General features: G+C 39.3%; 1 protein-coding gene across 2 annotated transcripts in view; it reads right to left on the bottom strand.

Moving 5' to 3' along the window:
• Itch (itchy E3 ubiquitin protein ligase) overlaps positions 1-26,927 on the bottom strand; it is a 90,701-nt gene that overhangs the window by 18,200 nt on the left and 45,574 nt on the right. For both annotated transcript variants that reach the window (XR_005976036.1, XM_041670240.1), the window contains exons 10-20: positions 25,125-25,220; positions 24,380-24,554; positions 21,067-21,136; positions 17,992-18,076; positions 13,611-13,739; positions 9,543-9,615; positions 7,913-7,984; positions 5,395-5,483; positions 1,896-2,055; positions 979-1,112; positions 545-685 (exon numbers count right to left, since the gene is read on the bottom strand). Coding sequence is in view for 1 of the 2 variants with exons in the window: in XM_041670240.1 (XP_041526174.1) it covers positions 545-685; positions 979-1,112; positions 1,896-2,055; positions 5,395-5,483; positions 7,913-7,984; positions 9,543-9,615; positions 13,611-13,739; positions 17,992-18,076; positions 21,067-21,136; positions 24,380-24,554; positions 25,125-25,220 (1,224 nt within the window). In the remaining variant the exon portion in view is untranslated. The remainder of the gene's footprint in view (positions 1-544; positions 686-978; positions 1,113-1,895; positions 2,056-5,394; positions 5,484-7,912; positions 7,985-9,542; positions 9,616-13,610; positions 13,740-17,991; positions 18,077-21,066; positions 21,137-24,379; positions 24,555-25,124; positions 25,221-26,927) is intronic.

Consider the following 26,927-nt stretch of genomic DNA (forward strand, 5'->3'; position numbering starts at 1 on the left):
TCTCAAATAAATAAATAAATAAATAAATAAATGATTTACCATGACATTCTATTTTTAAAATCCTAGAAATGAAAAACTGTTTACAAAAAAGTGATTCTTATAAAAAGCAAACATTATTTTTAAAATACCACGTTTTAGCTATTATTAGACAAAAAAGCTAAAGGAACACCGTCTCACTTTTTTTATTTTTATTTTTCGTTTTTTGAGACAGGGTTTTTCTGTGGCTTTGGAGCCTGTCCTGGAACTAGCTCTCATAGACCAGGCTGGCCTCGAACTCACACACTGTCTCATTTTCTAAAACAGAAGACTTATTTATTTTTATTTATGGGTATGTTGTGTATGCCATGTGTGTGAGTGTGCAGAGGACAGAAAGTGTTGGTCCCCTGGAGCTGGAGTTCCAGATAGTTGTGAGCAGCCTGATATGGATGCTGTGAACAAACTCAGGGTCCTCTGGAAACACAGCAAGTACTGTTCCCTGTTGAGCCACCCTGCCACCCCGCTTCCATTATCCCTCTTATCCCTTTTTAGGAACACTGTCTCTTACCTGATGTATTCCTCCTTATTTTCTTCTGTCACAAGAATATTGCCTCCATTGGGTTTCAAATCATGACTCTTAATTTCACCTAGAATTTCTTTATCAACAGAGAAGTACATTTCCAAACCACATTCTTCAATATTGTTTTCTCTGCACAAATGAAATTGGCACTATTTGTTATATATACAACTCAATCATAATTCAAAAGTTTTTATTTAATTCAACTCTGAATTTAAGTAATATGACATCAAATTCGAAGTAGTGGAATATTATAATCATATTACATAAGACCTTGTAAGATTAATCATACTGAACATGAGAAAGATTAAGTCCATATCATCTAAATTTAATAAAACAATTACATGACTATAATGTAGAACAGTCTATTAGCACCACAATGAAAGCACACAGACTATATTTTAATAGTATAAAAAGAAACTTACTTAACCCAGATGAGAGAATTGTAAAATTCTGGATCAATAGATTCTAAGTCCTTAAGTCCAACTGGTTTGTTCAAAATGCGTTTATAGAATGGCAAAGAAAACCCAGTATCTATGAATTTCCCATGGAATAGAGCCTATACAGAAAGGAAGCAATAGCATTTAAGATAACAATTCAAAAGTTATTAAACATCAAAACATTGTATAAATTCTCCATTTGAAAAACTGTTGAGGTTGGGCGTGGTGGCACATGCCTTTAATAGCACTCAAAGGCCAAGGTAGGCTGATCTCCATGAATTGGAAACCAAGTTACCTCAAAAAATAAAACAAACAAGTAAGCATACACACACATACACACACACACACACACACACACACACACACACACACACACACACGAAGAACTCGTTTCTCTAAAACCTTTTCAGCCAGACAGATGGCTCAGAAAGAGCACTTGCTGCTCTTCCAGAGGACCAGGTTTGATTCCCAGTACCTACATGGTGGCTTACTATACTGTCTGTAACTCAAGTACCAGAGGCTCTCAGGCTTCCTTCTAGTCTCTACAGGCACCAGGCATGCACATGGTGCACAGACATACATGCAGGCAAAACAGCAAGACACATAAAGTAAATTAAAAAAATTAAAATTCTTGTCACGATGGGAGGTCGTGGTGCACGCCTTTAATCCTAGCACTCAGGAAGCAGAGGCAGGCAGATGTGGGTTCGAGGCCAGCATGGCCTACATAGTGAGTGCCAGGACAGTCAGAGCTACACAAAGAAAAGCTGTCTCGAAAACCAAAAAAAAAAAAAAAAAAAAGAGCGAGTGAGACAGAAAGAAAAAAATTCTGTCACATGATATATAATACACAAAAATTTAGTACTGTTGAATGAGTAAATGCACAGTTTTGCACCTGTACTTACCATGGCAATAAATCTGCCAATAAAACGGAAATATTTCAGGTGGTCTGGATTGATGTAGGAAGCTGGGTTTATCTGCAGACAGTAGTTATCCTTCCCTGCGTATTCAAACAGGCAATACATTGGGTTCAACACCTCATGTGACAAAAGAAAGAACCATTCTCTGAAATCAAAAGAAAACTTAGGATGAAAAATCTTGTAGGAAACCACGTTAACAAATCACAGAGCAGTGTTACAGAGTTATTAGGAACCTGACTGTCTCAACTGCAAAGCTCTTCTAATTTCTTGTTGATTTTCTTTGTTATGTTATAGTTTATTTATATGCTCTTAAATTTCAAATAATCTAAGATATCAATAACTTTAAAGACCCTTACTTGATTGCCAACTAAAATTTTTCTAATCATAACCATACATCCTAGTTTAAGATTTCCTATTGGCCCAGGCAATGAGCAGCCGAATCAGAACCACGACATCATCAATTCAGTCTCCTAGTGCACTTCAGCAGAGCCACTGCGCCAGACATGGCATTTTCAGAGAGAAAGCACTTCTAGCCAGTCGTTTACTAGAAAAATGCCCCAAGAAGTTTATTTTATTCTTGCTGGGGGGGTCGGGAGGAAGAGAGAGAGAGAGAGAGAGAGAGAGAGAGAGAGAGAGAGAGAGAAGGCACAAGCGCAAAAATTCAGAAGGCAAAGTTGGCTCTCCTTGTACCTTTGTTTGGTTCCTGGGGACTGAACTCTGGCTGACAGGTTTGTGTAGCAATTCCACCAGTCTCCCTGAAGCGCTAATCAAAATGACTTGACAACACCAACATAAGATCATGGTCACTATATAACATGGATGGGTCTATCTGGTCCAATATACTGTGCCATCAGTATGTTCCCTAGACCTCTTTTCTGTTAGCCTAAGTGCAACCGTTGGCGAGAATTCTGCAAATATTTTAATACTGCTGGACATTCTTCTGATTATGAAAGAGTGATTTGACTGCCTCCTGAATTATCTAAATGTTTCTCTGCACATTTATTACTTAGGATTATTTCATGTATTTTCAAATAGTTTACTTGCATTTTATAATTTATTAAGCTATAAAAAAATTACTCAGGCTAGAGAAATGGCTCACTGGTTAAGAGCACAAACTGCTCTTTTAGAGGACCAGAGTTCAGCTCACATCAGGCAGCTCACAACTGGCTGTAACTCTTATCCCAGTGATCTGATGCTATCTTCTGGACTCTTGAAGAACTTCATTCCTATGTAACCGCCCCCCCTCCCCCAAACATACACACATAATTACAAATAAAATCCTTTTTTTTAAAAAGAGTAACTAGTAAGATGTACTCACCAGCTAGCACAAATGATTCCTCAAAAAAAACTTAAGTCATTAAAAAAACAAACAAACAGCATTTCAGTTAGGCATGGTGACCCATGCCTTTATTCCAGCATTCAGAATGCAGAGAGAGTAGGATCTCTGCGAATTCAAGACATCCAGGGCTATACAGAAACCTTGTAAACAAGCCAAGCAGTGGTGGCGCACGCCTGTAATCTCAGCACTCATGAGGTAGAGACAGATAGATCTCTGAGTTTGAGGCCACCTGGTCTACAGAGTGAGTTCCAGGACACACTCCAAAGCTATAGAGAAATCTTGCCTCAAAAAAACAAACAAAACAAACAAACAGTACTTCAGAGGTTAGAAAAATGCCTAAGTAGTTAAGACAACTAACTGGCTGCAATCTAACTGCAGTTCCCAGCACTTACATGGTGGCTCATGGTCATCTGTAATTCCACTTCTAAGGAACCAACACCCTCTTCTGACCTCTAAGGACACCAGGCACACACATACATGCAGGCTAAAGCTCATGCACATAAAAAATATAAAGAATTTAAAAAACGATAAGCCTATGGGAACGAGCGTAGACCACCCTTTTCATCAAGATGGCGGTGAAAGTGGAAAAAAAGGAAGCTCCTGCCCCTCCCAAAGCTGGCTAATTCTAAATATACACCTTTTCACCATTAAAAAAAAAAAGAATTTAAAAAACAAAACAAAAAACCCAAAGTGTTTCTACCCTTCAAAATAATCCTAGACAGTTATTTGCTCAAAAGACAGCTCAAGCTGTCTTTTTTAAAAATTCTTCCCCTTCCACATTGCTACAGCTTTGTATGTGATTTTTATTTAATTTTATTTGAGAGAGGGTTTCATGTACCCAGGCTGGCTTCAAATGCCCTCTGTAGCCTAGGCTAGACTTGATACTCCCTAGTATTATCTCCCAAATGCTAGGATCAGTCATTTGCCACTACATGCAGCTTAAAATTTTTAAATTTTATTATCTATTTAGCTTTAAATATTTGTCTTCCCTATCTATCTATCTATCTATCTATCTATCTATCTATCTATCTATCTATCATGTATGGTTTTTTGAGACAGCGTTCCTCTGTGTAGCCCTGACTGTCTTGGAACTCACTCTGTAGACCAGGCTGGTCTCGAACTCAGAGATGCACCAGCCTCTGCCTCCCAAGTGCTAAGATTAAAGACATGCGCTACCACTGGCTATGCTGCATGTGAGTATGTGCAAGTACATGTATGTACGTACGTATGTATATGTATCAAAGCACAGAAAGGCCACAATGTGCATGCGGAGGTTACGTGACAGTTTGGGGGAGTTGGTCTCTCTTCTCCTGTAGGTGCCAGGGTTTGTGGCAGGCACTTTTATTCACTGAGCCATGCTGTGGCCCTAGTTTAAAACTGTAAACCAGGGGCTGGAGAGATGGCTCAGTGGTTAAGAGCATTGCCTGCACTTCCAAAGGTCCTGAATTCAATTCCCGGCAACCACATGGTGGCTTACAACCATCTGTAATGAAGTCTGGTGCCCTCTTCTGGCCTGCAGATATACACGCAGACAGAATATTGTACACATAATAAATAAATAAAAAAAAACTGTAAATCAGTATAATACTGTCACGGAATAAGCAAAGTCTTTTAGAGTCTGAACAGATGTTTCAAAGTGAAAAAACAAAGACATTCAACTCTTTTTTTTTCCCTAGAACTCTATATTCTCAACACTAAGTTAATCCTAGGGAGGAACCGTGGCGCTACCAACTTTCTCAGAGCTCTAGCGAGGAAGAAAGACTTGACACTACAGGGCTCTAGGTCACCTATGGAAAAGACAGAGGCTGGTTGACAGACACTAGTCACTGGTCAGAAAATGGAAAGTTTACAACTGGCTACAACTTATGTGACCTAGGTGACTCTTTAAATTTCATCGTCTATAAAATTCTTTTGCACAAGGTTAATCTGAGGACCATGTGAATGAGGCAGGTACTAGCAGTTCTTAGACAATAGGCACTAAGGTAATGCTTGTTGAAATTCTGTAGTTGCAGTGTAATAAAGCTAAAATAATTTTATATATTTCATTTTCCTGAAACAATGGACTGAGAAAATAGCACTTGTGAACAAAGTGTGAAGATACCTTTGGAGGAAAGGACTAAGTTCTGAGTATTCATATATCACTACCTTGCTACACCTCCATAATCTAAACCTTCTTCTCCTGGGAAAATCACCCACAAACGTCTTCTCAGATCTTGCGGGCTGAAGCTCATTATCTACAAAACAAAGTAAGAGAACTGTGACTGCAATTGTGGAAACATCACTGTCATTTCCCACTTACTCCAGTATAGGCATGAAATAGAGCGTTTACAGTCTAGTTAACATGAAATACAGTCTAGTTAACACATGAAATAGAGCATTTACAGTCTAGTTAACAGTACACATACAGAAATACATTCATATTCCATATAGTTACTATATGCATCTATTTTTTACATACTTTATACACTTCTCCATGAAACTTACGAAGCTGATCTATCAATTGTGTAGTATACAGTGGTTGGGGATTACCTGTTTTTCTCCCCTTCCTCCACTTAGGGAGGAAAGAGCAGTAGGGCTGGTTAGGTTTGGTATTGTTTCACAGTCAAAATATCCACTTATTAACTAACTGACTAACAGTTACTGCAGATTCACTTATCTTTGGAAATACACTCAGTGGGAGTCTAAAATTAAACAGAAAAACTACTACTTTGCCTCCTACAAGGGTGGTTAACAGTGTCATCTTCAGATATGAAGGGCAGCAGCATTACCGAGCTACAGTAGATAGGCCTGAGAGGGATAGACAATTTGATATAATGCCTATTATATAGAGAGTAAATTGTTAACACTTAAAAATCCAAAGAGGATCAGTAAGTTCTCAGTTCCCTGTGAAAGAGAACAGACAAAAAGCATGCAGGTGTGACAGATAGTCTATGCTGACATGCACGTTTATGACAAACACCCCACAAGCACCATAAGCTGGGCACTGAGCTACACACATCTGAGAGATGCCACAAGGTTACAACTAGTTTAAACAATTCCCTTTACCAGGGCTAATGAGAAGAGACTTTTCTTCTACACTTTCCACCATAAACACTTGTACTGTGCTGTGCTAGTAAAAAAACACCATTTAAAGCAATGTTAGCCAATACCTATGAAGAAAACCTATTGCTAACTTTTAAATTATGTCCTATTTTGATATTAGATTACCTCTAAGCAGCCATATTTTCCTTACATTATAACTGCCCATTTATTTGGTGGATGTAAAATCTAAGATGAGTTTTAAATATTTTAGCACATCATCATGTCACTGCAAAAGCCTTTCAGTGTAAGGGCACAAAGACGAAAGGCTTAGTTAGTCACTGTTTGCATCTTGTCATTACAAGTACTAGCGAGTTATAACACCCCCCCCCCACACACACAAAATAAACGGTTCAAACAACATTAACTACTCAGTGACAAGAGAGCCGTGAGTATAAGGGCTGGGCTAAAGATGGCCGCGGAGGCTTACATCAGGCGATGTATAAACATAATTCTCTAAGTGCCTCAGTTAATTGCCAAGGCTCACTCTCTTCTATGCAGCAGGATGCCAACTGGCTTTTCTCTTTAATGTTAATAACTGAGGCACCATCAGAAAAGGAACAAAACTCTTCCTGAAATTGAGCAGCCAGCTGAGGCCAATGGCTCCAACCTCTTCCTCTGAACTCAGTTCAGTGCTTACAAAACTACCTATCACAACAGACTGAGGGACGTGAAAATCACCACTTTCACATCTAGTAATAAGACAAAGACCAGCAAGGTGTTTTAAAGAAAATTCCATCCACAGGATGTTTTAATATACACAATCTAACACTTAATTGCGATTGGCTTGAGAGTGATGTCTACGGTGTAAAGGTAAATAGTGAACAAACTCACTCACTGACAGGAAATGAAAACTTTATTGACTACTGAAAATTCATAGAGCATTTTTTAGAAAACTGTTACCAATGGCTAATTTCTTTCCCACTTAAAATACACTTCTAAGAGAAACACATGTTTAGCATAAAAATCCAAAGTAATACAAAAGCATAAAATGAAATCTTTCCTCTTTTCCCTATATATCACAAGTTCGTAAGGTTATTCCCAGCCCTCCATCTAGTGACTGATGATGTTCCACCTGTGTACCATTCCGATCACACACTTAGCAGCTTAGAGAACTTAAACTCACAGAACACCGCACAGGAGCACTTGTACACTCCTAATGTGATATAAGATAGTTGGCAACAAAATTAAACTGAAAAATTCAAGGTCGGGGGCTGGGGAAATGGCTCGGGGATAAGGTACTTACTGTGCAACCTTCAGAACCTAAGCTCAAATTCCCAGCAACCCACATAGGAGCCTGGTATGACAGCACATGCCTGTACCCCTGGCACCAGAGGGGCAAAGATAGACAGATCCTAAGGGTTTGCTGGCTAGCTGATTTAGCCCAAATGTTAGCATTAGGTTCAGTGAGGAACCCTGTCTCAAAATACAAGGTAGACAGTATTGGAACAGGACAGCAGAAGTAACACCTCTGGCCTCTACACTTACATGCATAGGCAAGAACACCAGCATGTGTATGTGTGTATACCCATACACACACCCTGAGTACCAGAAGGTAGTAATTACTGAGTGACCAAGACAATACCTGTTGAAAGGAATCCTCAAACAATGTTTTTCTTGTCACTGTGATCTTTATATGCTGTGGCATGGCCAGTTGCTGAAATATAAGAACAACTGAAGTCAATTCTCACCATTAAAATAGCCTAGCAAAAACCAAGAAGGAAAGTTTTACTTACTTTTATCTTTGCAAACGAGAACACACTTTGAATAATTTATACTATGACTGCCAACACATTTGTCAGCATTCATGTTGATTCTTTTCCATATGAGTAAGAAGAAAATCAGATCGTGTATGTAAAATGCTTATATTTAAGAACTCTAGTAAGTCTTTTGATTTTCAAATTTTAATTCAAAATTATGTTTCCCAGTTAATTATAAAAATTTGAATTAAGGGCTGAAGAGATGGCTCAGAGGTTAAGAGCACTGGTCACTCTTCCAGAGGTTCTGAGTTCAATTCCCAGCAACCACATGGTGGCTCACAGGCATCTATAATGAGATCTGGTACTGTCTTTTTGCCATGCAGGCAGAAAACTGTATACATGCTAGACAGTGGTGGTGCACGCCTTTAATCCCTGGACTCGGGGAGCAGAGGTTGGCAGATCTCTGTGAGTTCAAGCCAGCCTGGTCTATAGAGTGAGTTCCAAAACAAACAAGGTTATTACACAAAGAAACCCTGTCTCAAAAAAGGGGGGAAAAGGGCTGGAGAGATGGCTCAGTGGTTAAGAGCACTGTCTGCTCTTCCAGAGGTCCTGAGTTCAATTCCCAGCAACCACATGGTGGCTCCAAACCATCTGTAATGAGATCTGGCGCCCTCCTCTGGCGTGTGGGTATACATGGAGGCAGAAAGTTGTATACATAATAAATAAGTAAATAAATCTTTAAAAAAAAAGGGGGGGGAGGCAGAAAACTGTATACATAATAAATAAATCTTAAAAAAAATTCTTCATAAAAACTTGATTTTGGGTATTTAATATAATACTTCAATTAATGCATTCATTTTCTTTAGAGCCCATACAGAAAATCATTTATTTAGATATCATAAAACATTAAATATATGCTTGTATGTATTTGATCATATGTGTACTTATCAAAGACATTTCTATCAAACACTAGACATGGAGTTATGAATGAGGCAAACACCTATAACTGCAGCATTGAGAAGGTTGTGGTAGGAGGATTTTGAGTCCGAATCAGTGTGGGTTATTTAGATTGTCCTGATTCAAACTCACACATACACACACTACTAGATAGGAAAGTGAACAACTGCAATCTATCAGAAAATATTTTGTTTCAATATTTGCCGGGCGGTGGTGGCGCACGCCTTTAATCGCAGCAGAGGCAGGCGGATCTCTGTGAGTTCAAGACCAGCCTGGTCTACAAGAGCTAGCTCCAGGACAGGCTCCAAAGCTACAGAGAAACCCTGTCTTGGAAAGAAAAAAAAAAAAAAAGGATTTATGCAACTTGAAAACAATAGGTTCCCAAGAAAAGTCACAATATTTTCTTATTTAAATGGTTTCTAGCTTAATCTTTTGGTAATTATCTAGTTGATAAATATTTCATTGTCCTAAAAATGGATGGCTCCAATGCCTCATACTTTTATTGTCAGTACACATTTGCAGAACTGCAGTGTAACATAGCAATGTAACAACACTAACCTGACACCAGAAACGGAAATATTGAACCTTTGCCTTGAAGTCCCGAACATATGCTATCTGGGGTCCATTGTCTCTGAAGAACAAAGATTAACATTAATACGACACATGAAACTGCTTGTCAAAGGAATGCTACAGGAAAGCAAATACACTCCCCACATCCCCACCCGTTGCTACCCAGCACTCAGCAGACAGATACAAAAGCACCCAACAGAGCATATTCCTAATACATCTTTCCCCTTTTCTTTTTTGAATGTTCCCTAAGGACTATTTTTAAGTAAACTCTTGTTGAAGCCACTGCTAGGGAGGCTTTTTCTGTGTGCAGGTGATCTAACAGGGCTGGACAGAAGAGCTCCTACTCTATCCATCCTTTAGTCCTCATGAAACTCAAGGTCAAGCAACTTGATGATACCAGGACAGACATTTCCTAGTGTTTCCGTGAGACTTCAGCTCCGTCTAAGGAGCTCGAACCACAAGTGCTGGAGGGGGCTTTCAAGAAGTCATTTTTTTAAGGAACAAAATATTGGTTCAGGGTTTTGTTTTCACTCCAGTGTGTTCTTTAGTCAAATGACAAGTACAATGAGGATGAAAACCATGATCTAGGGCCAAAGAACAGGAAGAATTCCAGATCACTGGAAGCCGCTGTTTGGCTGTTTTAATGTAGAATTACATCTGATTTTATGCCCTGCAATCCTGGAAAATTTACTAGCTCTAGTAATTTTCTCTACATTACTCACAATTTTCACTACATATGATTCTTATGAAAGACAGACAGCCTTACTTCCTCCTCTCCAGCCTATCTCTTCTACACTTGATTGCCACTATGATGCTGAGTGGCAGCAGTGGTGATACACATCCTGGATGGAGTAGTTATTTCATCATTAAGCACAATGGAGGCTTTTATCTGTATTTTTATAAGAACATTTCCAAGGCAAGTGAAAGAGGACCACAAAAGTGTTTTGTGATTCATCAAAAGCTTTTACTGAATAATCATGATTTATCTTAAAAGATTCATTAATTTGTATGTATGTGAGTGTTGACATGTATATGTGTCTGTGACCATGTTGAATCCCTGATGCCCAACGAGGCCAGAGAGGGCACTGGATCCCCTGGAACTGAATTTACAGAGTGTTGGTAGATGCCAAGTGGATGCCATAAACGGACCTGGAATCCTCTCCAAGAGCAGCAAGTGCTTTGCAGTAATGAGGCATTGCTCCAGTCACTGATCATATGATTTTTCTCCTCTATTTTATGGTGAGTTATATTTTTGTTGTTGTTTCAAGACAGGGTTTCTCTGTGTAACAGCCCTACCTGTCCTGGAACTTGCTCTGTAGACCAGACTGGCCTCGAATTCAGAGATCTGCCTGCCTCTGGCTCCCAAGTGCTGGGATTAAAGATGTATACCACCACCATCTGGCTGAGTTACATTCTTTTTATTTTAATACTATCTAGGGGAAAGAGTGTGTGCCAGAGAAGGCAAAAGAGGTTACTGAATCTCCTGGAGCTTGAGTTACAGGTAGTTATGATTACAGGCATACATCATTATCTGGTCCAGGTTATTCTTAAATAATATAGAGAAATATACTACTATTGAATATAAGGTATTATATTCAATTATAGGACTTTCTGTTATATGCACCCAACCTTTACTATAACTATATTATCTACTTATAATTTATTTTCACATCTAGATTATTTCTAAGCCAGGCGATGGTGGCACACGCCTTTAATCCCAGCACTCGGGAGACAGAGGCAGGCAGATCTCTGGAGTTCGAGGCCAGCCTGGTCTACAAGAGCTAGTTCCAGGACAGGTACCAAAGCTACAGAGAAACCCTGTCTCAAAAAACAAACAAACAAACAAAAGAATAGATTATTTCTATAATTTTTCACTGGTGCCTAACTGGACTGATTTCTCAGTTTCTGCTGTAAGCATACAAGCTTTTAATATGCAGAAGAATAAAATTCTCAGTCAAAATTAGCAAAAGGATTTTGGCAGGATATTAAAGGATTGATGCTTTAATCCTTTATATCACATACCAAATGGGATTTATCATCAGACTATAAGGATAGTTCAACGTATGAAATCATGTAACAAATCATGTATCAACCTAATGACAACAAACGGGGTCAGAAAGATGGCTCAGTGGTTAGAAGACTTCCTGTTCTCTCAGAGGACAAGAGCTCAGATCCTAACACGAGTGGGTGGTTTACAAATGTCTGTAAAACAAGGATCCTTCGTGGACACACACAAAATGGTTTTTGAGGCAGGAACTTCCTATGTAGTCTTGCCTGGCTTTGAACTCACAGAAATCTGCCTGCCTCTGTCTCCTGAGTGCTACATTAAAGAAGAGCAATACCACACAGTGGCATTTTTTTTTTTTTTTTTTTAGTTAAAAGAAGGTAGAAACATCTAACAAGATCAGGTCAGAAGCAATGAAAGGATGTCTAGTATTGGCAAGAAGAACAAAGGGCACACTAGCAATAAGTGTAATGATTTGTTTCCAGATAAAATCTTTTATGTAGAAAATGAAGATCACTTTAAAAGAAAAGCAAATTCAGTAAGTATCAGAATACGTTAACATATTATCAGTTATATTTCTACACATTAGCAATGAATCTGAATAAGAAATGAAGAAAACCATCTAATTGGCCAGGGCAGTACTCTTGTTACTGAGAGGGATCTTTTTGTACTTTTGTTTTGTTTTGATGTAAGGTCTCATATAGCCCAGGCTGTCCTCAAGATTCTGATTCTCCTGTCTCCATCTCCCAAATGCTGGTCTTAAAGGCATGTCTGGTTGTACGTACTACTGAAGACTGAACTCAGGGCTTCATGCACGCAGGCAAGCATTATTCCAACTGAGCTACACCTCTAACCCCTTTGATACTACTTAGTCACTGGCAATGCACTCAATCAATACACTTTCTTCCAATAAAAGGAAAAACAATTCCATCTACTTATTTATTTACCTATTGGGAAACTACAATTCCAGCTCTACTTCTTTTGAACACTTTTATTTACTTACTTATTTAGTATGTACGTACATGTCTATATGTGTAGGCATGCTCATACCATGGTGCTCGAGTGTCAGAGGACAACTTGTGGAAGTCATTTCTCGTCTTCCACCATGTGGGTCCCAGATATCAAACTCAGGTTCTCAGGCTTGGCAGTAGGTGTTTTTACCCACTGAGCCATCTTGTGTTGTCTCCCTGACAGCAAGTGCTATTCTGGAACCATGTAGACCAGGCTGTCCTTGAACTCACAGATCCATCCACTTGCCTTTGCCTCCTGAGTGCTGGGATTAAAGGTGTGTACCACTACACCAGGCTTAGTGCCCTGTTTTAAACTATTATTTTAGAGTGTACTTCTACTACTATCATAAAAGTTCAGCTAAGTGTGACATCTGCAACACAGTCTACATTGCCAGATTTGCATAGTGAGACTGTCTCAAAAGAAAAAAAAAAGCAAAACAAAACAAAGCAACAATAACAAAAAACAGTTTACTATAAAACAGCCATATAATGCTGGCTGAACATCACACACTTTGTGCTTCCTGTGTGTCTTGACTGCATCATTTTTTCCAGTGCTTTATTTAATCCCGTGTTTTGTTCATCATGATTTTAGGAATAATAGGTCATACACACCTATACTGAGTGTACATGGCATATAGTCTAGCCATGTAGCAGGCTTAATTCACCTAGGCTTCTGAAAGCATATTCTTCAAGGCCCACACAATGATCAAGTGACTCCTGTCAGTATAGAAAGAACTCCTAACTGAGCATGATGGTATTATGATGGTATACCTCTTTAACGCCAGTAGAAGCAGAGAAAAAGAGAAAGGTGATCTCTATGAGTTCAAGGCCAGCCTGGTCTACAGTGTGACTTCTAGGCCAACCAGAGCTACAAGATAAGAACTGTTCCCGGACCTGCCCCACCCCCAAACAACAACAAAATTCAGTATTCAGAGACCTATGAGCCAACTCACATACACCTCCAGTCTTTGCTAACTAAGATATTTGTCAAAATCCAAGAAATTAGTTGTGTTTTTAATTAATAATGTTAAGAAAACTTACAGGGCAGATTTTCCTGTACGTGGATCTATGTAGGTGGTTGTTCTTTTATTGTGGTCCACAAAATATGGAATCCCATCCACTGTGAATCTCATTTCCCAGCCTTCAGGCAAGGGCTTTTCATTTAATTGACTATAAAATACAAAGGAAAACATAAACAAAAACAATCAAAGGCATGCTTCTTTGCCCCAAACCAGAAACTAAAAACACCTGTAAACAGAATAAAAATCTTTCAGAAAACCTACATAATCCCATATTTTCAGATAATATATATCCCTACCTAGACATTCTACAAACACATTAAAGTCATCATCAACAATATTAAAAATGAATCATCATCACATTATTGGCCTATGTTCTCCCATTTATTTAATAACTCACTTCAATAGCCATGGTACCCAAGTTAACTCATTCTGCCTTTTAAGTCTTTCTAGCCATCCCTTATCTTTGATTCTCACTATTACTCAGGTCTTCTCCATCTAAACCTACATGATATTGTTGACAGAGTATCTCCCTAAGTCAGATTTCATCAACTCAGTTTCTCTTTTAGACTCCCTCTCAGGAGCCCTGAGATTTCATGGCCAGTGACCATTTTCCCAAACAAGTCACATCTGTCATCGTTCTGAATGACATCTTCTCCCACTGACAAATCTGTTTTCTCTGTTAAGGCAACTTGAAAGTTCTTTACAAAATGTCCCTATCTTTTTCCTGAACATATATCTTTATATCCTGAAAACTCTGGGCTGCCCTCTTTAAACTTCAGGCTTTTTTTTGTCCATAAAATGCAGGCAACAGTCAGATGTGGTGGTGCACGCCTTTAATCTCAGTACCCAGGAGGCTGAGGCTGAGGCAGAAGCAGGCAGATCTCTGAGTTGGAGGCCAGCCTCGAGGAGATGCACTGAGGAGAACTGGAGGGAGGAGGAGGAAGTAGATAAGACCTACATGCATTATACACATATGAAATTCTCAAAAAATGAATAAAAATATTAAAACAATCAAGACAATACTACATAATAAGACCATATGAGAAATGAAGCAAGAAAATGGCCTGGTAGAAAGAAAGCCTTCCAATAGTACCTGTCCCCTCTTTCTCCTACTACAAATTAATCATTCTGCCCAGGTCTCTCCTATGTGCTGCTTGCATGGTGTCATCATCCCTCAGGTTGTATGCTGGCAAAATTCTCTACTCTGCAACTATTACATGAGTTTTAGAAACTAAACTAGATTTTTGGGGGGGCAGGGGGTGTTCAAGATAAGATTTCTCTGTGTAGCTTTGGATACTGTTCTAGAACTAACTCTGTAGACCAGGTTGGCCTCAAATTCACAGAGATCGCCTGCCTCTGCTTCCCAAGTGTAGAATTAAAGGTGTGCACCATCACCACCTGGTTTCCTAAACTAGATCATAAATCAACAATGACCTATATAAATGATCCATTACAGCACCCAAAAAAATCAATGCATTAGCATAAATATTAAAATGGATACTCGTACCTATGAATTTACTGTCCTTTTTAAACATAAAGGCAACCAGACTTCTCAGCTGGTTGAATAAAATAAATGCAACATTTATTCGTGTATACCAGTTCACTTTTCCCCCTTTTTTCTTTTGAGATAGGGTCTCATATATCCTGGATTTAGCTCACATAGCCTAGGATAACCCTGACCTTCTGACCTTCCTGCCTCTACTTCTCAAGCACTGGAATTATACGCACATATCACCTGTGGGGTTCTTAGAGATCAAAACCAGGGTTTCATGCATGTCAAACAACACTATACCAACCGAGCTACATCATCACCCCTCCAGCCTGGCTTCATAGCTTTAAGTTTCTTATCTAATGGACTTGATAAGAGGAAACACTGGGAATACTAAAGTTTCTATCACAAAGGAAGAAAAGTGGAGATCTGAAGACATTCAAGCTCACTATTATAGAGAAACACTCTTAGTTTTGATTGTTGTTTTCATCAAGTACACTTTGGAAAGACAAAGTGCTATATTCAGAAGAACACTGCCTTAAACCATGCTTTACAAACTACCAAAATATTAAGACTATTTAGTCTTATTTATATAATTCAACGCAAATGTCAGGGAAGACTAACCAAAAATATAAAAAAAATTCAAAAAATTCACTTCCACGGTGATTATAGTTCCTAGATAAGCTCAATGACCAGTTGCCTTGAAAACTATTAAAATAAATTAAGATAAATTGGCATATAGTATTGGTGAATTATCCCATGCTATTCAAACAATGGACTAATGCATTAAGGGATATAAGCACCTCTTTTTTAGATAAAGTATTTTAAATGAGTGAACTGATAGAATTATTGAAATGTGAATCATGGGATTTGTATCATGAGGAATTAATCATACCTACAGAAGGCTGCTCTTGTTTTCAACTACTAGAAAGTGATTTGCTAGTAGGGGTAGCTGTGCCTATCAGGAATGCCCTTCTTTGCCTGGAGGATTTCCCCACTGGGCATCCTACAAAGAGGAGAGAGGCCTGGGACACACTGCAACAGTTTTGGTCTCTGGAGGAACTACAGACTGTTTTATTTCACCCAAAAGGGCAAATGGACACTTGAGTGGAATCCACAGACCTCCCTGTTGTCAGCATTTACATATTACCAACATCAAAGCACATGACTCTCCATTAGCAACAGAAATTTAGAATCTTCCCAGCCTCTTCTTTGCATATTCTTCCTCCTACTGTCTCTATTATTTCTCTATAAAAAATGTGACTGAATATAATTCAGTAATTATATTTTTATGTTGTAATTATAGTTTTATGTTGTTCTTAGACAAGAGCTCACTAAGTACCCCAGGCCAGCCTGGAATTGAAGATTTCCTACTTAAGTCTCCCCAATGTTTGGATTACAAATGTACACTACTATTAATATCTCTATCACACTTAAAGAGTAGTTGTGACAAAATTTGTAGATAGATGTTTGAAGTGAGAAAGGTGTAAGGAACATGCCCGCATTTGTGATTAACATGTAAACTGCACAGTTTGCCATATTCCTTGAAAAATAGAACCATTTGATAGTTATAATATTACATTCTGTCATGAGGTGACTATGCTTCGCTTCCAAATACTTATGTCTAAGTTCTAGGGACCAGCACCCAAGGATAGGACCTTATTTGGAAACAGTGTCACCAAAGATGTATAAAGATGAATCCATACTTGGAGTCACATCTTATAGGACTGGTGCTTGTATAAAAAGAGAAAATTGGAACAAAAATATAAAAGAAAGCTATGTGGCCAGGTAGTGGAGGTGCACACCTTTGATCCCAGCACTTGGGAGGCACAGGCAGGCAGGTCCCTTTGAGTCTGAGGCCAGCCTGGTCTATGAGTAAGTTCTAGGACAGCCAGAGCTATACAGAGAGACCCTGTTTATAAAGAGAGAGAGAGAAAGAGAGAGAGAGAGAGAGAGAGAGAGAGAGAGAGAGGAAAACTAAAATACTGCTGACACTAGCCAGCAAACTATAAATTGGGAGAAGCCAGGCGTGCTGGCTCACACCTTTATCCTAGTACTTGAGGCAGAGGCAGGAGAATCTCTGTGAGTTTGAGGCCAGCCTGGTCTTCATAGTGAGTTCCAGGACTGCAGGAGTTGCATAGAGAGGCCTTGTCTCAGAAAACAAGACGAGGAAGAGGAGGCAGTGGGAGGAGATAGTAGTGGTTAAGAGGACTGGAGCACCCCTTTTCCCTGGCCATCAGAGGCACATAGTCTGCTGACACCTTGATTTCTGACTTCTTCCAGAACTCTAAGCTTTTGTTTGAAACAGAAACTGAGAATTGGTTTCCTTCTTTTTTTTTTTTTGAAACAGTGTCTCACTATGTAGCCTTGGCTGGCCTTGAACTCACAGAGATCTGACTACCTCTGCCTCCCCAGTGCTAGGATTAACGGTGTGTACCACCACTTTCGGCCTGAGAAATACTTTGAGTGGTATTTTTTTTTTTTAAAAAAACAAGGCCTTAGCTAACTTTAACACAGAGAATGACATAATTTATGTAACATAAATCACTGTATACTGTAATCAAAACATTAAGTAAACTTGTGATAATATCTCTTGGTATATTAATCAGCAAATTCTTATAATATACATAAACATTCTATCATATAATATAACATATAAACATACTTTTATGTTTTTTTTAAAGTTCTGTAATTCTATTGGTGGGGAAAAAAAGAAAACCAGTGAGTTGTGCCAACTCATCCCCAGTTCCTTCTCATAAAACTCAAGCTTTTCATTATATGAAAGTAATCATTTTTCTTCTTCCAAGGTATATAGGTGATTAATGTTTAAGGGTTTTGAGGCAAGAATACATAAATGAGTCAGAAATAGGTAAACAATTGCGAGAAGCCATATATACACTAAAGTTCTTACCCTTGGCTTCTGGGGTCTTCCCACTGTGTAATTCGAGTGTTGTGGTTGACAAAATACACTCTGCCATTGCTATCAGTTCTCTTCTCTTTATTAAACAAAATGAAAAACACAACATTAATGTTGGAATAGTCCTTTCCCCTCAAACTAAGATAAAAATAAGTTGAATCTGCCTATTTAGTGACTACTTGATTTTATAATTTCTCTATTATATTATATACACGAAAGCTTATCCTAGCCTTTGAAACATATATGCCTTTCTTCCATCTCATTAGTCCATTCACACTTTTAAGAGCGTTTTCTCTTTCTTAATGAAGTTGTTAATTATTATTTCTGGGCTGCAGAGATAGCTTGGCAGTTAAGAGCACTTATGCTCTTCTAGAAGACCCAAGTTCAGTTCCCAGCACCCACATCAGTTCAAGCCCAACTGTAACTCAAGGGTACCAGAACTTATGCACACAATTCCACATATAAAATACATACCTACACATAATTAAAAAAAACATTTTTTTTAAAATAAAATTTCTAAGACACTAAAAAGATTTAATTCATAATGCCCTCCCTGCCCATAAGACCTCTCAGCTATTTAGCTTTTCACAAATGACAGCTGGGTTTATGTGTTAAAGTAGGTATAACTTAAGGTATTCCAAGTATGAGGTAAGCAATTTAGACCTTAGCGCTACTTCACACAAACACAGCAGACAAAGACAAGCTTTCCTATAACAGTGACAAAGTCCACAACTCAAGCTTCTGAGGCTAAGAAGTGTTTTTTCCTGGAGCTCTTTCAAAAGAGTAAAAATGGTCTGTTAATAATCATCCCCATATAAATGAGTCATAGCTCTTCTGCCATAAAATGAAGGGTGAGGGCTGGAGAGATGGCTTAGTGGTTAAGAGCACTGGTTTCTCTTACAAAGGACTCGAGTTCATTCCCAGCACCCATGTAGTGGCTCACAGCTGCTTCTAACTCCAGTTCTAGATTGTCGCCCTCTTCTGTGGGTACCAGGCATGCACATGGTATACAGATATACATGCAGGCAAAACATCCATGCACATAAATTTTAAAAAATAAGTAAATTGAGGACAGGGTATAAACCTTCAGCTATATTCTTTTAGTGAGTGTCTATGTAAAACACACAACAAAATTATAGAAACAAAGCTACAATCTCTGTCTGAGAACGCAATCTGACAGGTTAGGTTCAACACCTAAGGACCACGCCTTTTCTAAAGCATTGTGTTTTGTTTTGCATCAACCATACACTGACCATTCCACTATCCGAACCACCAAAACTCCATCTCTGGCTTTGGAGAAGACAGGAACAACTTTCATGTATCTTCTCTTCTTATCACAAAATAATGACAAGTTCTAAGGACAGCCCAATACACTTTGTTTTAACTGTCTTCACTTGGAGAAGTCATTTATTTTGTTTTGTTTTCTGGTGGGTGCATGTGATTGTTTACATGTCAAGTGGACATTGATGTGCGTGTACAAGCCCATTTATGCACATGCATATGGAGTCCGAAGGTATGTTGCTTCTTAGGTACTATCTGGTTTCTTTGACACAAGAGTCTCTCACTGACCTAGGACTCATTTGATTCAGCTGGCCTGCTCTGTCAGCAAACTCAAGGGATCCTCTCAGATATCTCCAAGACTACAAGGACCTGGCACCACACCTAGGTTTTTTTTTTCCCCCCATAGATACTGGGGAGTTAATTCAGATTCTCATGCTTGCACAGGAAGTACTTTACTGACTATCTCTCTGCCTTTGTTTGGTGGGTCAGGGTTTCCAACAGTTTAGGCTGGTCTTAAACTCACTGTATAGCCAAGGCAGGATCAGAACTCCTGATCCTTTAACCTCTAACTGCCAAAAGATGCTGGGATTACAGGCACGTACCAACCATCATGTTGGGCTAGCACCAAAATGTTTTGAGTACTGCTGTGGAATAATCCTTCTATACACTCTGAAAATGAGTTGCTCTGATTGTTAATAAAAAACTGATTGGCCAGTGGGTAGGCAGGATTTTCAGGGTAGAGAAAATGCTGGGGAGAAGGGCAGAGTAAGGGGAGAAGAAGGGCAGAGTCAGAGGAGAGGCCATGAAGGGCAGAGCAAGCAGAATGAGAAATAAGTAGATGAGATAAACAAGCCTCAAGGCAGTACATAGATGAATAGAAATGGGTTAGTTTAAGTGATAAGAGCTAGCTAAAAACAAGCCTGAGCTATCGGCCAAGCTTTTATAATTAATATTAAGTCTCTGTGTGGTTATGTGCGGACGGGCTGGTGGGACAGTGCTGATCAGCAGTTTAGACAGAAAACTCTGCCTACAGAGTATAAATGATTTAAGGGGAAAAATAGGATTTTTCAAAATGGATTACATGTGTACCACCATACCTGGCTCCCTTTAGTTTTTGAGACAAGTCTCTAAATGAACTAGCTGGTCATCAATCTGACTAGGTGAGTTGACCAAATGAGCTTCCTGGATCTGTTGGTCTCCTCAACCTCCATGGGATTGCAGACATGTGCTACCACACCTGGCTTTTTACATGAGTTTTGGGAATCCAATTGAAGGTCCTCCTGTTTGCATGGCAAACACCTTTCTGATTTGAGCCATTTCCCAACACAGCCTGTTTTCATTATAAAGGATCTTGTCTCAAATATTCGGTATAGTAATAGAAACTGGAGCTGCAAGAGTAATACAATTGCCGGGAAGTGGTGGTGCACGCCTTTAATCCCAGCACTTGAGAGACACAGGCAGGAGGATCTCTGTGAGTTCGAGGTCAGCCTGGTTCACAGAGTAAGTTCCAGGACAGCCAGAGTTACACAGAGAAACCCTATCTCAAAAAACAATAAACACAACAACAAAAGCAAAAGAGTAATCTTGTGAAACTGACTTTCTTCTCTAAGTAATAGCATCATTGAGGTCCTTCCAGACTGCTGTATCAATGACCTGTTTCTTTTCACTTTGCAATGCTAATGACTCAAACCAGAGTTGTGCCTATGCTAGCCAAGCATTCTATCCTCTGAGCAGTCTCTCTAGTCTGATATTCTAATAACTGACTTTAATTAAAACTGATGTGCTTACCCCATCCAGGGGGCAGAGGACCAAGGGGATCAAATTCTTTATTTTGTGATGTAGCAAACAAATCTTGATTCTATAAAGAATAAAAACATTAATTAGACATAATTTACAACAAATACATTTCAGAGCAAATGTATGAATTTCAATATGGCTTCCCTGGTATGTACAACATATTCTTACAGAATTCACACTTCTGTTTTATTTTTGCTAAAAAAAAAAAAACTTTGAAAACTATGTAATATTAGCTAACACTTAAAATTATGTAAAATTAAGGAAGTACATAAACTATATAAATTCTTACCTGAAAATTACTAGTTTTTCCCTAGTGCTACAAAGTTTCCTCTACTAGTAACATAAAAATTAGAGAACCATATATCACACACACCCCAGTCATTTATAAAAGCAGTAACTGGAGTGACCAGACAGTTGAGAAAAGTCTTGCATGTATACTGAAAGCCGAAAGATCACACATGCAGATGGAAGAGAACTGGGGGCAGAAAGACAACAACAAAATGCCACTGAGGCAGTGAAGGGTGTGTCTATTTCACATAAAAGGTAAATGAGTCCAGGTGAGGTTAAGTAGCTCATCCAAAATTACTCAAAGTAACTGTGGACAGGAACCAGACAGATGTACCTGACTCCAAAACCACTGGAGATTCATATGGAACTAGGGTTGAAAAAACAGGCAGGTTAAGGATCCATACCAAGAAATTTGCCTATAATAATTTAGACAGAAACTAAAATGTAAAACAGAACAGACCTAAAAAGAAATTGGACAGGATATGACTGACACAAGCTTATAATCTTAGTTGTTTAGAAGGTTTAGCCAAGAGGATCTCAAGTTGAAGGTCAGCCTGGGAATTTAGTGAAACCATGTTTCCAAATAAAATGTAAAGAGTCTAGAGCAGCCATGATAACCTTGAAGAGTTGCACCAATGGCTCTGCAGTACCCCATGGTAGTGGCTCTAACAGACAGAAGGTCTGTTATGGGAGCAAGCTGAGGCACGGCCAATTCTGCAGACACCTTACCAAGCACACCAGATTTGTGTGGTACATGATTTGGGGGATATGTGGCTTTGTGCCCTAAGAGCAGTGTACTATGTCACTGTTAGAGAGGTTCTTAAGGCCAAATAAGCCTTCAAGCTCATGAAGCAGAGGGTAGAGATGTACACCCAGGCCCAGAGGAAGTGCAAGAAGCTGAGTATTTTGTTGGCAGCCATGAGATAAGCAGACGCCACAGTCTAAGTCTACATATCCTTTCCCTCAATAACCACCCCCATGAAAGCATTCCCCCATCACACACACACAAACACACAAACACACACACACACCAAACAAGAAACAAAAGCTACTTTACTCTCTAAAACTACTAGGAAAGGAACTCTAGTGTCATGTTTCCACAAGCAGTGGTGGGAAACTTACTAGAGTGAACAGTGTCTTGATCATAACAAAGCAGCGCAGAGAAGGCTGCTGATAAGGATGAGTTTGTCCACGGCATCAAGTGGGAACTATTCTAACGATCAGATCCAAGAAAAAGGCAAGAGAGGCTGGAGAGATTGCTAACAGTTAAGAACACTGGCTGCTATTCCAGAGGTTCTGAGTTCAATACCCAGCAACCACCTGATGGCCCACAACCATCCATAGGGAGATCTAGTGCTCTCTTCTAGCCAGCAGGCAAAACACTGTATACATAATAAATAAATAAATCTTCGAAAAAGAAAGGAGGGGGGCTGGAGAGATGGCTCAGCGGTTAAGAGCACTGACTGCTCTTCCAGAGGACCCGGGTTTGATTCCCAGCACCCACATGGCAGCTCACAACTGTCTGAAAATGCAGTTCCATGAGATCTGACACCTTCACGCCAACAAACATAATAAAGTTAAGTAAATAAATAAATAAATAAAAAAGTTTAAAAAAAATTTAAAAAAAAAAAGAAAAGAAAGGAGGGAAGGGGGGGAGAGAGAGAGAGAGAGCGCGCACAGGAAAATGGAGAAAAGGTAGCCCAAGGAAGAAGAGTAAAGATGCTTTACTCTGGCACATTCTAAAGGGAAGATCTCATGGTGCTAAGCAATTGCAATGCCAAGTGCCCAGCTTCTCCAGGCCTCTGGTAGAGCTGGTTTTCTTTGCTTTAAGTTCTATATACTACTCCAACAAACCTACTTATTTTGGCATGGACTATTTCACTTTTCTCAGAGAAAGATATGTGATACATTATGACTTGAGATTACAAAAATTCCCAGCAGCAAACCACAGCAAGGAAAGCACTAATATATTTTTCACTATTTTGGCACTATTAATCTGAAGGAAAATATATATTTAATCCATTTATTTATATATAGAAAAGGGTGCTTTGTATGTGTGTGTGTCTATCCCCACCCCACACAATGTCTCTGTACACAGCCTGTAGTAGCCCTGGCTAACCTAGAACTCACAACTTAGGCCAGAATGGATTAGAATTCAGAGATCTAACTTCTGCCTTCCGAAGTCCCCTGAGTACCAGAGTTAAAGCCATTTACCACCATATGTGGGTAATTTATTTTATGTTTTGTTTTTGAGCAGTGTCTTGATTGTCTGGGCTGGCCTTGAACTCTTGAGCTCAAGTGAGTTGTCCACCGTAACTTCCCAAATGCTAGGGTAATAGATGAACACCATCAAACCCAGCTTTGTAAAGAAAATACTTTACAAACATATACAGTATAAATATATGTACAGTGTATTACTATAAGGAATGAAAGGAGCAGCACACCAAAAAATTTATTCAGAAAGCTTCATCTGTGAGTGTTCAGTGACTCAACCCCACTGTCAATTCTATGCAACCACTTAAATCAGGATCCCTGAAACTGAAGTTATAGGCAGTTCTGCATACTGAATTGTTTTGATTCTTTTCAAACTGCTTGGGTCTATTCTTATTATTAATCTTCTCCACGAACTTTAAATTGCTCTAACTTGTTTTCTGTTTTTGATTGTTTGTTGGTTGGTTTATTTTTGTTTTTCTAGACAGGGTTTCTCTGTGTACCTTTGGGGCCTGTCCTGGAACTAAACTAACTCTTATAAACCAGGCTAGCCTCAAAATCATAGAGATTCACTTGCCTCTGCCTCCCAAGTGCTGAGATTAAAGGCGTGCGCCACTGCCATCCAGTTAACTTGTTTTCTGTTTTGTGTTTATTTTTAACAATGACAGAAAACACCGAACTCACAACAAAATCAGCATCTACCTATGTCATCTTTTTAGTGCTTTAGATGACAAATGCAGGCAACTTTTTAAACACTAAAGATTTTTATTAGTTACAATAACCAATAATTCAATAGGTTGCTTACCCCATAGATGAATCTCTGGTTAAACTGCTGCATTGCTCCCTGAAGCTGACTACGTTGTAGCTGCCACTGTTCATAGTTCCGGACAGATTCCACTGTTGGCCTCTGCCATGTTGTTGTTCTTGTGAAATGGTCAACATAATAAATACGTCCCATATTGTCCACACGCCGTTCCCAACTAAACCAGAAAAGAAACAACTAATTTAAGAAAAACCTGTGAAAAACGTGAAACTTTTACCTTGGGGCTACCTCTCTAGCCTACATACCTTGACTTTTTTTTTTTTTTTTTTTTTGTGAGACAGAATTCCTCTGTGTAGCCCTGGCTGTCCTGGAACTCACTCTGTAGACCAGGCTGGCCTCAAACTCACAAAGATGCAGCTGCCTCTGCCTCCTGAGTGCTGGAATTAAAGGCATGTGCCACCACCGCCCAGCTTGAACCGTGGAATCTTTAAATTAGAAGTGCTAACAGTAAAATTCATTGGCCATGGTATGCAACCCCAGAACTTGCAAGGCTAGAGGCTGAGGCAGAAGGACCAAGAGTTCCTTCTGCAATACACAGCAAGACTCTGTCTGCAAAAAGAGAATAAGTCACAACAGCAACACCCCTCAGCATGCTGGAAGTTCTCTAGCTCTCTTCTTTCTAGTCTGGGTCTAACATAAAGCAAAACAGAGGAGAACAAGAGGACTGTAGGGCATACTGGGTACAGATGTAATTTGTTCTTCTTTGTTTGTAAATTCAGACACTTACCCAGGAGGTAGAGGTTCTGGTCTATCCCATGTTGTTCGCTTTTCAACATGGTCTACATAGTAAACACGCCCATGCTGGTCTACTCTCTGCTCCCACCTTAAATACAAACCAAAGACTGGTGAGGGCACTGTGTATTATTTGGCTTTCTAACCCTGTCTACACCGTCTCACTTTAAATGACCATCCGTGACACACACACAACAGCGAATGAGGTTTCTTTTCCTAAGTGTGTGCTCTGGAAATAACATGCATTTCAGAGTCAGTCCATCCACTCAGAAGACCAAAGTTCCTCAATCTCATCAGACTATACTCAAAATTCTGACCATATTCTAGAAGAACTGAAATCAAAGCATATCCCTATCAGACATAAGACAAGAGTTACAGACTACCCACTCTAAGTACTCCAGTCTGCTGGGAAGGTTTGTTGCCAACAAGAAGAGAATAGCTATAAACCATCAAAGTCTGTTAATTTCACCATTATTTATTTGCTTACTTATTTTTATGTGTTTGGGTACTTTGACTGCATATATATTTGTATATCATGCTTGTGCCTGGTACCCACAGAAGTCAGAAGAGAGTACTAGATTCCCTAAGAGTAGAATTACAGACAAATGTAAGTAAGTAGCCATGTGGGTACTGAGAATCAAAACCATTATTTCAAATCTTAAAATCTTTTTTTTTAATGTTTTAAGATTTATTTTATTGTATGTGTATCAGTGTTTTGCCTGTGTTTATATGTGCACCATGTATATGCCTGGTACCCACAGAGATCAGAAGAGGGTCCTGAATCTCCTGGAACTGGAGTTATGGGTGGTTGTAAGCCACCATGTGCATGTGGAAGATGAGCCCACGCCTTCTGCAAGAGCAGCAAGGGCTAGCTAGCTCTCAGTACCGGATCATTTGTCTTAAGCACAATCTTCTAATTTACCTTGCCATGCAGTATGGTTTAGATATAAACTGTTCCTTTCTTACCACCCCACCTACTATACTGGCTCATGTTTTTGAATACTTGATCCTCAGCTAGTGGTACTATTTGGAAGGTTGGAACCTTCAGGACACAGATTCTACCTAGAAGAAGTAGATTGCTGGGGTTAGGACTCTTTGAAGGCTGTAACCAGACTGGCTTCTACTTAAGCTCTCTGCTTTCTAACTACCACAGCGAGGAGACCAGTTCCAAGCAAAATCTCTCCCCCAAGTGATTCTGTCAGGTCTGTCGCACTGGTGAGCACATAAGCTTTCCAAAATGAAAATGCCTGGTTACCAACAAGTATAATCTGTGTAAGTAGTTAAAATCCCCAGCACGAGTTTATTAATTTACCAGTCAGTCAAATAACTGATTGGCACGCAGAGCCCTGAACATGAGGTTTTGTTTCAATTTGTGTGTATGGTTTTAAGGCAGAACTTGGAACTTTACATACACTAGACACATGCTCTACCACTAAGCTAAACTCTTAGCCCTGACTGAGCTCTCAATTTGATCAAACTATTAATGTTAAAAATAGGGGTTTGAGGATCTTCTTCCAGAGGTCCCGAGTTCAATTTCCAGCAACCACATGATGGCTCACAACCATCTGTAATGAGAATTGGTGCTCTCTTCTGGACTATAGGCATACATGCAGTCAGAACATTGTATATATAATAAATAAATCTTTGTTAAAAACAAAACACAAAAGCCATAGAGGTTGGGGAGATGGCTCAGTAGTTAAGAACACTTTCTGTTCTTACAGAGGACCCAGGCTCAGTATCCAGAATCCACATCAGATGGCTCAGAGCTGCCTACAACTCAAGTTCCAGGGGGTCCAAT

Source organism: Microtus oregoni, unplaced genomic scaffold (assembly GCF_018167655.1).
Source record: "Microtus oregoni isolate MIOR12 unplaced genomic scaffold, Mior012 000020F_ref0000438, whole genome shotgun sequence".
Lineage (NCBI taxonomy): Eukaryota > Metazoa > Chordata > Mammalia > Rodentia > Cricetidae > Microtus > Microtus oregoni.